General features: G+C 33.1%; 1 protein-coding gene across 1 annotated transcript; it reads right to left on the bottom strand.

Annotated features, from left to right (window-relative positions):
- Window positions 1-2,984: 2,984 nt before the first annotated feature.
- LOC111382108 (non-specific lipid-transfer protein 1-like) lies at window positions 2,985-3,885 on the bottom strand. Its single transcript, XM_023005980.1, has 2 exons — window positions 3,459-3,885; window positions 2,985-3,150 (listed from the first exon to the last, which is right to left on the bottom strand). The coding sequence occupies exons 1-2, from the start codon at window positions 3,806-3,808 to the stop codon at window positions 3,141-3,143; spliced, it is 360 nt and encodes a 119-aa protein (XP_022861748.1). The 5' UTR covers window positions 3,809-3,885; the 3' UTR covers window positions 2,985-3,140.
- Window positions 3,886-13,066: the final 9,181 nt, after the last annotated feature.

The raw sequence follows: 13,066 nt of genomic DNA, 5'->3' as shown, positions 1-13,066 counted from the left end.
TGCTCTAAAGAAATCAATAGTTTTTATTCATCTTCATTAGAGGTACCCATTTGTAGGGGCAACACATAATGAAACGGTTAGTACGTTGAGAATTAGAAAATCTAATTTTATACCTCCAAGAATAATAAAATTGCAATAACAAAATAGACACAAGAACATGCAAACTTTTTAAAAGTTCGTCTCAATATGAAATTATATTCTCATACAACCGCAATAATTTTACTCCACAACTTGGTACAAGAATGTAACAAATGGTTTATAGTGAACGCTAGAACCAAATTATAATGCATAATCGTAATTAATTGGATTACAGACAATAATGTAAAATTACAGCGCAAAGAAAAACCCCAGGTTTTCCCTCTATTCTAAGTATCCTTATTCATTCATATAGTATATAAACATATATATCGTACATGATATATAGGGCGCTACAGGAAAATCCGCTCCATCGATGAATTTACTGAACCCTGCAACACAAGACTCGAAGTATAATTACAGCTTTTCAAAGCTAAATGTGAAACGAACTTGTGAAGAAACGTAGAAAAAAGATATATGTATTTACTTTGAGCAGTCAGTGGAAGGGAAGATATTATATCAGATATGCCGAAACATTTTCCAGAAAGACCGGCGGCTCGGGCACTGCAGCGGGCCGGGAACACATTGCGCATTGCTACTACCCTGCTTTCTCCCTATACGAAGCCATTTACTACATCGGCTCTAAGCCTCAGAGAGTGGCGCCATGAGGACCGCCGCGATTAGGACCAAGCATGTTGCCTTAACAATTGAAGACGCAATTGCAGATGAAAACTTATCTGGTTTATAACACCAGGCAAATCAAGTGTATTAATTTCTTTCCAGCACTTGGGAACAATTTGATTTGTGTGGATAAAACCTTGCCATTGTTGTGTTTATATAGAGGATATCCCCAAGTGTTGGGGGAGGCCTCTGACACAATTTCTGATTGGTTCAGGGCGTGGGTGTTATAGTTGGGTTCAATTTAATGCTGGCCATTTCAAGAATTCGTACCAATTTTCAAACAAAATGTAAAAGTGGCCACAATTTCACTCCAATCGTGCTAATAGTTAACACAATTCTTAATATAATGTCACATGACATCTCATCATTGGATTGTTTTAAGCTCAGTCAACATCCCCAACAAATCATCTGTTGCCAATTGGGATTATATCACTACATCTGTTACATTTTTCTGTCAAAGTTGCAAAATCCATTTCATTTTCCACCAGCTATAACGGTAGAATGTTTTCAAGACAAGTGTGCACACATAGTATGAATGCACCGCTGCATGATTAAGCCCTATTTGGGGATCCATTACAATGAGTTTATGGAGAACTACTAGGGTAGGACGGTCATATTGGTGCAACTGTCCTATGAGAAGCTGCCATCTCATCGACGGCATTGTCTCACCTAATAAGATGGGATCATCTCAAAACCCGAGGTGTAAAGAGGGATTGGGTCATTCAATGATGCGGCAGCTCCTTATAAGACAGTGATACCATAATCAGGTATTTCTCGAGTTTATGGGGATAAGTACTTTGGCATAGTTCTTTTTTTCTTTTTTTCTTTTTAAGAATGTGTGTTTAAAAAAGAAAGAAAATTTTTGAGTTTACGTGAATATTATTTTATTGAAAAATGTTATTAAAATGAGGAGAGAGAGAATGCATTAAATTTTAATCTAATTTATTAGGTGCTGCCCTATAAACATACTTTAAGGCACGGCCTAAACTCAAATATTGCCCACAACTTTCTCAAGGTGAAGATTTGTCTATGTGCCTCATGAGCTTATCTACGCAAAACTTGTGGACAGTTTGCAAGATCCCGTTAGGCTACATAAGCATAAAAAATTTGTCACTTACCCTATCTAATTATAATTATATATGTTAAGTTCAATGTACTATTCAAACGCACCCAAATAATGATGCCATTTGCCTGACCCAAGTGACTGTAACTGGGTTCAAATACTTGTCTGAATGAAGACTTTCACAAATCCAATTGGCCTTTAAAAAATGATATAATTGGTACACAATATTGAATGGGATCTATGGCCAATATGGTTCTAACCTAAGAATTTTTATTAAAATAGAAAATTGAAATATGAATTAAAACTATTCAAGTATAACATTTTGATAATAGCACAGTTCAAATTTGTGACTTAAGCCATGCTATGTCACTCAAGATATGATATGAGATGTTATATTCGTTCATGACAGAATGTAAAGATTATTAAGTCAAAATCTCTCATCGATTAAAGATTATATCACATCAATTAATTTAGTTGGGTTATATATGATATTGAGCTCGTGTGACTTTAGTCTTACCTTTCCATGGTGCTTGGATTTCAATCAACCCTATAATTAGTGAGTGCACCAATAAGAAGTGTGGCTTGACGGAGGATACTAAGGGAAAGGATTTGAACTAGTTTTATTAATAAGGTTGATATCTCAAAATTCCTTTTTAATCTGGTAAACGGATTATGCCTTCTTTTTTCTTCTTCTTCTTTTTTTTTTTTTTGAATACTAATTAGTTGGTTGTTTTCTAATTTTGTTTTATTTCACATGTGTACAACTCTTAGAAGGTCCATTTATCACATTTTTGTATACGATCAAGAGCACGGAGTATTCAATACTCACTGTCACTATTTAATCCATATGTATATTAAATAACTGATAATCACTCTTTAATTGTAACTCAAACATACACACGTAAATTAAATAGTGACGGGTGAGTTCTATTTTTATGCTTCGAAAATGTTGTATTTTCTCAATAAGAATGTATTGGCTCCATAAGTATAATGCTATGTATCATATATGGTATTCAAGCACCTGTGACTCCGCCATTGGTCTTGAGGTCTCTGACCAAGTTCTTAGTAATTTTAAATCATTTCACAATGCACCACGTAAATTTTACTAGGTCTTCATCGATATTAGCTTTAGGATGGTGGAATTTTATTTGATGAAAACAAGGGATATCTAAATTGAGATAAAATACTCATAATCGGATTAATAATGCAGAAAGAGAGTCCATTCTGCAGACAATACAAAAACTCTCTTTATTCATTCATATAGTTCATAAACGTACATATCATATATAAGCTGCTGCAGAAAACTGCATTCGCGATGAAATTACTGCACCCTGCACCACAAGTCCCATAACACGAATAAACATTTTAAGCTAAATTTGAAAGAAACATGTTTACAAATAAATAATTGTCTAGTTAGACAGAACTTGAAGTTATTTTTCTCTTAATTTTTTTTTATTTTTTTATTTTTTTGGTTGAACATCAATATTTGAATTTATTAAATAAGAAAAAGAAGTTAAAATCTTATTTATATTACTGTGAAGTTGTGTCAAGTACCATGTAATGTAACAAGTATGAATTAAAAATTTTAAGTTTTTTAAATGAAATGGTTGAACTTAAATATAAGAAGAGAGAAAAATACTTGGAGCAATCAGTGGAAGGGGCGATCTTGTAGGGGATATTGACACCACATTTTCCAGGGAGGCCACCGGCCTTGCCATAGTCGATACCCTTGTAAGATCCAGCGAGAGATTTCAGGCAGGAGCACACAGACTGACGGTCCGGAGTGGTTTTGGCTGAGTTGTAGAGAGAATTAATTCCACTGCAGCAGCCATCCGGCACTGTAGGACTGCTACCCTGCACATAGCGGAGGCATGGTCTCAGGCTACTCACAACCGTGCCGCATGTGATTCCCGCCTCAGCCAGCGGTGCCACCAGGGAAACCGCGATCAGCACCAAGCACATTGCTTTCACAATTCTAGAGGAAGCCATTGCAAAAGATAATATGAAATACAAGGAAAAATCTGTTCTTTCTAGCACTTGAACAATATTTTGAATTGTGTGTGAAATACCCTACGAATTATGGTGTTTATATAGAGAAGTACTCGAGTGTTGGGGAAGAATGTGTGACACTCTTTGATTGGATTATGGAAGGTTGTTAGTTGGGTTCAATTTAGTGCTGTAATAATTTATGTTTTGGTTTCAAGAATTCGTGCCAAATTTTCAAAAAATAAAAATAAAAATAGTTTAGTGGCATTAGAGCGTGCCCCAATTTCATTTTCTAGATTAATGTTTCATTGTTATCAAGCCAAGTGTACACGTCTTTTTATTGCACGGCTGCAGGACTAATTAATTGCTATCCTCTAAACCAACTTTATTACCCACCATCATAAACGGTATTTTGTATCATTGATGCCCTTTCTCAAGTCGACAATATAAGAATTTCTAGTGACATCCAAATTCAAGTGTTATAACGTTGTACTGCCTATTCTTTCTTTGGGTTTTGTTGTAGTACAAACATTATTTCCCCTAGTAAAGCAATCATTTCATTTTTCTAAACAAGTATCAAATATAGGTATTTTTTTCCCAATGAACTTACTCTAGTTTAAGATTACAAAGGGTTAAAAAACTGCAATAATAAAATTATTACTAAAAGTCACATTATTGAGCACGTTCTCATAATTACTAGTTAAATTGGAACTCTTCCATCATTTAAGAATCCATACAAAGTATTGTTAAGTACACTTCTTGTTTGGTCATAAAATAGTATTGACAAGAACTCGAGTTCCTTTAAATCTATGATACGCTTATGTCGAAAATACTTTCAGGAGTACATACCAAAAACTCATTATGGTAAAATTTACTAGACTTGCTAAAAAAATTGTGTCGGTTGTGAATGTAATACACAAAAGTTTAAGGTGAAAACTGATTACATGGAAAGAGGGCCGAAAACAGGCCAAGGAGACTCGTGAGAATATGACACTAGTCATCTACAAACCATGACTAAATTAGAGTCCCCAAAAAGGAGCACACTTTGTTTAGAAGAATCAACATTAAATATTGAGAAAAGATAAAGACTTGGGTAGTTTGTTGTAGGTTTAAAGTGAACATGACCTAAACTCGAACTTGGATAAAGTCTTGCTCAAGTCGAAGTTTTGTGCTTGTAGAGATTCAACAGTACTAACGAACATATATATATATACACACCAATGACATGTCACAACAATTAATTAGTGAATATGTTAATTGTAAGTCCCATACGCTCTACCTCTTCAAAAGTTTTAGGATAATGTTCCTTACAGATATAGATTCCAGGCCTAGAGGATAAATATGGAGAAAAATACCTAATAATAGGTGTTTAAAGATTGCAAATAAAAAATCAGGACAGAAGTTTTATTTTTCACAAATCAGGTATGCCAAACTCTAATTAATTCACTCACCCCTTCATTCACCCCCACCCTACCCCACACACACACACACACACACACTCTCTCTCTCTCTCTCTCTCTCTCTCTCTCTCTCTCTCTCTCTCTCCCCCCCCCCCCCCCCCCCACACACACACACACTCTCTCTCTCTCTCTCTCTCTCTCTCTCTCTCTCTCTCTCTCTCTCCCCCCCGCCGCACTGACCCCACTCTCTTTCCTCACTCCCTCAAGCAGCGCTGGAACCACCACCTCCATTAGCAGCGGCGACGAACCACCTCTTCATTCATTCACCCCATTCACTCACCCGTTCATTCACCGAATTTTTCCCCATGAATTGGTTCATACCGGCAACAAACCTCCTCCATTTGCAGCACCAGATCGTCATTTCCCTTGGGATCTAGCACATTTTCCCCATTTTCCTATTCAACAGAGGTTGGCAGCGAATATCACCAGAAGTTCGCAGCACAGACCGTTGGTTCCCCATTTTTCTGACAGTGAGTGGCAAACTACCTCCATTCCCAACAATCGTTTTTTCGATGTTCGTGGTTGAGAGTAGACAAAGTTTGTGGTTGTATGTAATTTATGGGTTGTGAATTGAGGCGACGGTGGTGGTGCCGACCGACGGATCTGGAGATTTTTTTTTTGAGGAATTTGAGGAAGTGGCAGTGTTTTCGTTGGATGTGGTGGTGGCGGTGGTGGTGGATCTAACGACTGGGGTGATTTTTTTTTTATCTGGTTGTTGTGATGGTTTCCGGTGGTGATCCTGATTTTTGTTGGTGTTGGCGTCGGTGATGGGGTAAAGGTGGTTGTAAGTGGCTGTGATGGCAATGGCGATGTGATAGTGTTGGTGGTAGTGGTCTGTGACCATATGTGACCAACCATTTAGTTATCTGTGATCATGTGACCTAAAAATTTGATAATATGTGACCACCATGATGGCAATGGCGTGCGATAGTGTTGGTGGTGGTGGTCTGTGACCACTATTTGACGTATGTGACCAACCATTTAATTATTTGTGACCATGTGACATAAAAATTTGATAATCTGTTATCAATTAATGCGATCTCGAAATAATTTTTGACTTATAAATTTTTAGATCTGTGATCAAATAAATAAATTGTGCCTATAAAACTTTTGAATTTTGACCTCGAAATAATATGTGATTAATTAATTTGATGATCTGTGATCTATAAAACTTTTGATTTGTGATCTCAAAATAATATTTGACTTATTAATTTGACGATTTGTGATCAATAAATAAAATGTGACCTATAATGATGTCTCAATGACATCATTATTTTTAATTAAATATATACTTGATTTTTGAATTTTTAAACAATCTACATCATTCTTGAATTGGGATATATCCCTGAATTATGAATTTTTCTCATAAATATGTTGGGTTTATCAATTTGTTAAGTAGACCTACACATGTAACTAATTGTGTATAAAGTTACCTTAAAGTTGAGCACAATTAAAATGATCTAATAAAGAATCAAATTGTTGAGTTTAAGGCATATAAACAAAGTGTGGGCTGAATTATATATGTAGAGATCGGATCCATTAAGGTTGTATTTTCTTGATGGACAAAAATACATATGAAAATATAAATGGAATTATAGTTCACAATTCATATACAACTTCTCATTTTTTATGCTTCCCATCAACACAAGAATAATTAAGAAAAAACATATTGAAGAGCAAGATCCAATAATACCCACAATCAAGAATCAAGAAAAATGAATTCAAAAATAAGACTATGGATTAAGAAGCAAAATGAAGAAAAAATCTAAATAATCAAATGAGGCAAAATTCAAGATTAAAAGTGAAGAAGAAAAACATAAAAAGATTGTAGTTCAATCTTCAAGAATCAAGATCTGATAATAAGGAATTATTCCGAAAGAATTAAGTTATGTTCCTCATTAATTAATTTTCTTGATGATATGACATGGAATTCTTGACAATTTATAAAGGTTATAAAGTCTAAATTTCATAAAAATTTCAACAAGTGGTATTGGAGCCAATCTATGTTAAATTATTGAGATTAAAGAAAGATTTTGACGGTTGAAATTCATATTTTGGTTTTACAAAAAATTTCGGATGTGAATTTCAAACCCTAGATATCAAAAATTTGGATTTAATGCATTTTGATGGCATCATAGCATAGCCGCGACACCCAAACGAGGTGCCACGTCGCTAAGTTATATCGACTGGTAGGCACATGCAACGCCCAGCTTTTTGGGGAGCTGCAAAGCCAATATTCTTTTTCATTTTTTTTTCTTTTTGCAACAAAAGAGAAAAATAAATTTTAAGGGGGCAATCAAAATCAAATCTTGATATTAAAGTTTCTTTTAGATTGCTAATTTTCTAAAATAAATTAATTAAAACAACATGTTACCAAAACAACGTTTCTTGTCTAAATTGATTTATTTGGAATATTAGGAAAGTTATGTGTACATCATTCATGAGAGTATTGGCTGGCTCAAAGGAAGGTTAATATTTGACCAAATTATTTTTTAAAACTGTGGTAATAAATAAGTGACAGTTGTCAAGTTTTCTATTATGTAAACATTGAGTCAGTTCAAAAATAGATTTGATGTTTGACGAAATTTGTTATCAATATTTAATTAATACACCAAAAGTGCCTCTTAAAAATTGATATTTTTTATCCAAAGACTAAATATCATTATTGTATTCGGTCTCTTGTGCAAAGGTTTACTATTATTTGAAATTATTGATTGTATGATAGGATTCCCATGTGGACATGTTATTTAGATTTAAGTTTTCTACTCGGTTAATCCATCTACTTCACAAAATCTGCTAACCAATCTATTAAATTTCTGTTCCTATGAAACCAAATTTTATGGACTAGAAAAAGAACATTCATATTATTCTTGGCTACATGGATCCAGATCTTCCGTTAAGGACTTGGATGAGTGGAATCTTTAAATTGCACGAGTCTTATGATCATGAAGTATTGAATTCTAGTAGCATTCATAGCGCTAAGATAATTATAGTGAAGAAATTTTTTGAGAAAATTGAAAAATGTTTTGCAATAGGCAATAAGGCTGAAACTAATATTATCTTTTGACAAACTTAGTTTCACTAAATTATAAGGGTAAATAAAACGTAAGCAAGTACATCATTAAAATGTCACATCTTACTTCAAAACTAAAAGCATTAAAATTTGAGCAATTTTATGACTTACTCGTGCATTTAGTTTCCAACAAGAGCTCGATGGTGTCAAAGTTTATAAACATTACGTTCATAGTTGTTAAGGAAAGAATTTAGAATGTTCAGGTTTTTATAGAACATATTAGGACAAATTCTATAATTACATATTTGTTTATTAAGGGGCTATCACCCAAGGTTTTTCATGAGCATACTAATCACATGGGTATTGCATCTTTTGATTATATGTCAGTTTAGTGAAAGTTTGTATTCGATTATTGTCTATTTAGACACATATTTTTACCTATGCATATTCAATTCATTTAGAAAAATAAAGCATTCAGTTCAGTTTCACTCTAATTAAAGTTTATGATTGATTTCATTATAGAATAAGGTAGGACCAATTGGAAATAGGCAAGCTTGGATCACATTACATATCATTTTCGTGCTATATATTTATATTTGATCTATGTCATTTGATTGCGTTGATATACGTGACAAATTATGTGTTTAGTAATGATACTTATAACGAAGACCGCTTTTATTTTATATTGATATTATCAATGAACGAGATTGTTTGGAAATACTTTTGGTTATAGCAAAAGTTTTGACGTCATAAGGTTATACACATTTCTACGGTAATATATGTGGTCAAAGTGGGAGATTGTTAGATTTATTAATTTGTCATGTGGGCCTACATATCAATTAATTGTGTATAAGTCTGTCTTAAAGTTGAGCCCAATTAAAGTAATCTAATAAGGAATCAAATTATTGGACTTAAGTCATCTAAATAAAGTGTGAGCCAAATTATATGTATAAAGATCAGATCCATTAGGGTTGTGTTTCCTAATGGACATAAATTCATATGAAAATATAAATAGGGTTATGGTCCACAATTTATATATAGCTTCTCATTCTTTGTGCCTCCCATCAACAAATAAATAATTTACAGAAAACATATTGAAAAGGAAGATTCAATACTTACAATTAAGATTATAGATCAAGAAGCAAAATCAAGAACAAGAATTAAAGAATTAAAGGAAGCAAAATTCAAGATTAAAAGTGAAGAAATCAAACATGAAAAGATTGCAGTTCAAGATTCAAGATCCAAAATCAAGATCTAGCAATAAGGAATTATTTTCAAAGAATTAAAGTATATTCCGCATTAATTAATTTTTTTTGGTGATTTGACATGGAGATCTTAGCAATTCATAAAGGTTATAAAGTTCAAGTTTCATAAAAATTTCAACAAAAAAAAAAAACAAAAAAAAAACCTTTTTTGAAATCCTGCACGGTAAACTTTATGATGTGATCCAAGATGCGGGAGTCACGAAGGCAAGTTCGAATCAAGACCTGTTGATTATCAAAGAAGGCTCGATAACGCGACCAAGAGTGAAACGAGTTAAAGAGGAGATGGGGATTCTCGTCAAAGCCACTATTGATGACACCATGTTCGGGACACAAAATGGAGCAAGTTTGATATTGGGGTCGAAGGCCGAAGAACTTTGGATCAACGTGATAAAGGTGGACGATATGGAAAACGAGTAGTGTGAATTAAAATGAGCATAACTTTTAGCTAAGGTGTTAGATTTTTGCCCATGAGTACAATTTGGAATCGTCACGAAATTTCGCACAAGGAGGAGGAGGTTTTAAAAAAATAATTATGCAACCACATAGGCTGTTACCAAAACAAAACTGAGACTGACTATTTGTTCTATGCGATTGAATAGTACAAATTTCTGGATGCATTTTCAATTTTTAGTAACTTATCTAGTTTCCATAAAATTTTATTCTAATAATTATTTTTCGGTATTTGAAGCATAATTTCCATCCAAGACAATATTTTTAGGGTTGGTATAAATACTTTCTCATATTGATTGTAAGAATAACTTTTGACATTATTGAGAATTAATTTGAGAGGTAATTCTTGCTTTCCAATCTTTGTTCTTCTTAGAACAATTCTCGAACTTATCAAAGTGCTTCTTTGTGGCATCCAAAATCCAAGTGTGAGTCTTTGGTTGCATGATCAAGAGGTCCTTCATATTACTATTATTGTGGGATTGCTTGGTTCGTTATCTTGGGATTCAAATCCATAATTGGGGTTAATTCTTGGCTTTTCGAAGGTTCAACAATCTTTTGTGGGTTCGTTAGTGATCGTGCTAATCGGGTTCGAATCACTTTATCAATATTTTGTTTATGTATAAAGCTTTTGGTAAAACAATCTAGGTATTCTTTTGATCTCATAAGATTTGTATGCCCTGAATATAGTTGACTTCATCCACATTCTTCGTTTGAAATTATTAGGCCAACTATACTTCCATTAATGACAACATCGCTACATCATTTTCCATGAGTATTATGGCATCTACATAGAGCATAAGGAATAAAAATTGTGGTGTAAATATAATTATCATTTTCTCATTAGATAGGATTTTATTTTTAAATTAAAGATGGAGTATTTATCATAAATATCTTTTAACTGCTGTGTATTTATAATGTTGTGTACTAAGTAAAATTTGTGTGGTAATACATACAACCAAAAAAAGAAAAAAAGAAAGAAAGAAAGAGAGAAAGAAAGAAAGAAAGAACGAATGAATTACTTCCAAGTCAGAAAGACATCAGTGCCAAGTCAATATATACACTATCCCTTTCTTAAAAATAATCCAAAGGCCAAAAGATTTATTTTAATGCTTTATACATAGAATAACATAATTAATCACCGTTAATCATGCACGATTATCTGTGGAGCAAAAGTCTTCGTCAAATTTTTTAATTTTTTTTTTTTCCAAGCCTAGTGGACAGAAAGTCTTTGAAGCAGTTAAATATTTTTTTGACACTTAACTATTTTGAAGATAAAAATTATTAAAAGTAATGATTTAAATTTTAGTCAAGAGTTTTTAAGAGGTTAACTCTTCATACTGATTTGTCAACAATTATTGACCACTTAGCAACTCAAAATTCTTCTATAAAAACTATGAGCTGGAGATAATTCTTTGAGGCAAATTACATTAAAGGACTATTTTCTTGCGGTTGATTTCTTCAGAGTTCATTATTTAATTTGTAAGTCATTAAGATACTAATAATTATTTTGATTTTAATCTCCACCATGCTACATTTAACTAAAACAATGTCAATATTACAAATGGATGCTCATACACCCATATGGAGATAAGATACTGCTTCAAAACTATTCCTGCCAAAAAATAAAAATGATATTTAGCACGTGGTTCGTAATGCTTCTATTCCATCATATTTCATTTACGATAGACGGAAAATAATAATTTAAATCATAACTTGTGAAAATCTACTTTATCTTGCTCTCAACGAAATGGCTTCATTCTAACCTAAATCCCTACACCCACATCTCTCCACCCAAAACTCAAGAACTTGGTTTTGCCATGGATGTCCCCCTTGCCTTGTTTAACGTTATCAAAGAAATATTAATTTGTTATTTTACCCATTTTTAGGTAAACAAAATACTATGTTATTTGACTTTATTTCCTTGAACGATTTATAAACACAAAATTGAAAATTTCAACATAAAGAACGGCACTAATTCAGGGAAAAAGTCGACACGTAGTACGTTGGCTTTGAAGAATCGATATTTGGTACAAGCATGCTTCACTTACAGCATTTTTTACATCATTTTTTATACTTCTCTCACATCACATGAGTGGGTCACGATTAAAATGATAGCCGTACACACTCGTGTGAGTGAGCTTTCCTGCATTTGCTGCACACTCAGCATTTTTCTATTTGGTAGGCTAACGGTTCTTTACCTACTAAATTTTTGACGTGTGACCAATCACCGGCCAAGAAATTTGCAAACCTACCCCACCCTGCTTTAATTGCTTGTACTTTGGCCTGTGCCCTTCCTAACTTGCATCTCATTTCATGTGACTTCTCCAACACCACTTACATATACTAAAAGTTTGACCGTTTTCTAGTTGACTAACTAACTAGTTTTTGCCATGTCATCATTGGTTAAGTTCATTTGTTTTAGTCGATAAGTTCGAAAACAAACAAAGTACTTAAAAACAACTTATCCAAATATGAATATAAACAAAAGTTACTTTTACTTATAAAACTCAGTTGAACATGCTCTTAGTTGAGCAGTTGATTATTGGAGAAACTATGAAAGTTTTACTAGAGTTTGTATGCGTTTTCTTTTTTTGTATGAAAGATCTAATTCGACGAGCATATATGACCATAAACTTTGGTAGGCAATATATTTTTTTGGTTTTTTACTTAAAACTCCACTTCGTTGTAGCCACCCATACCTTTCAGTTTTATACTAGTTGACTTATTATTCTCCTCTTACTCATATTTAGTAAAGATTAGTCTTACGAACGGAAAGAAATGAAAATGAGATTAAGATTAATCCAATAACAAAATGATTATCCCATTCATTTATATATTCAAATGCAAAATTCATAATCTACAACATCTTATGACTCTAAGCATAAAGTAAATATATAAAATTATGCACAACCACCGCCTAAATTATCAATTAAAAGCCATTAAAAATGAGAGCTAAGTTCTGACCATATAGAGTTGAGAGGGTCCCAATAAAAAAATAATAATAATAATAATAAGCATAATTTGGTTGTGAAATTAAATCCAATCTGTTTTTCAGGTTTTTGGCCGGTTTCAA

Source organism: Olea europaea, unplaced genomic scaffold (assembly GCF_002742605.1).
Source record: "Olea europaea var. sylvestris unplaced genomic scaffold, O_europaea_v1 scaffold2436, whole genome shotgun sequence".
NCBI lineage: Eukaryota > Viridiplantae > Streptophyta > Magnoliopsida > Lamiales > Oleaceae > Olea > Olea europaea.
Note: the sequence above shows the minus strand (reverse complement) of the source record. Positions and strands in the feature narration are given on the sequence as shown.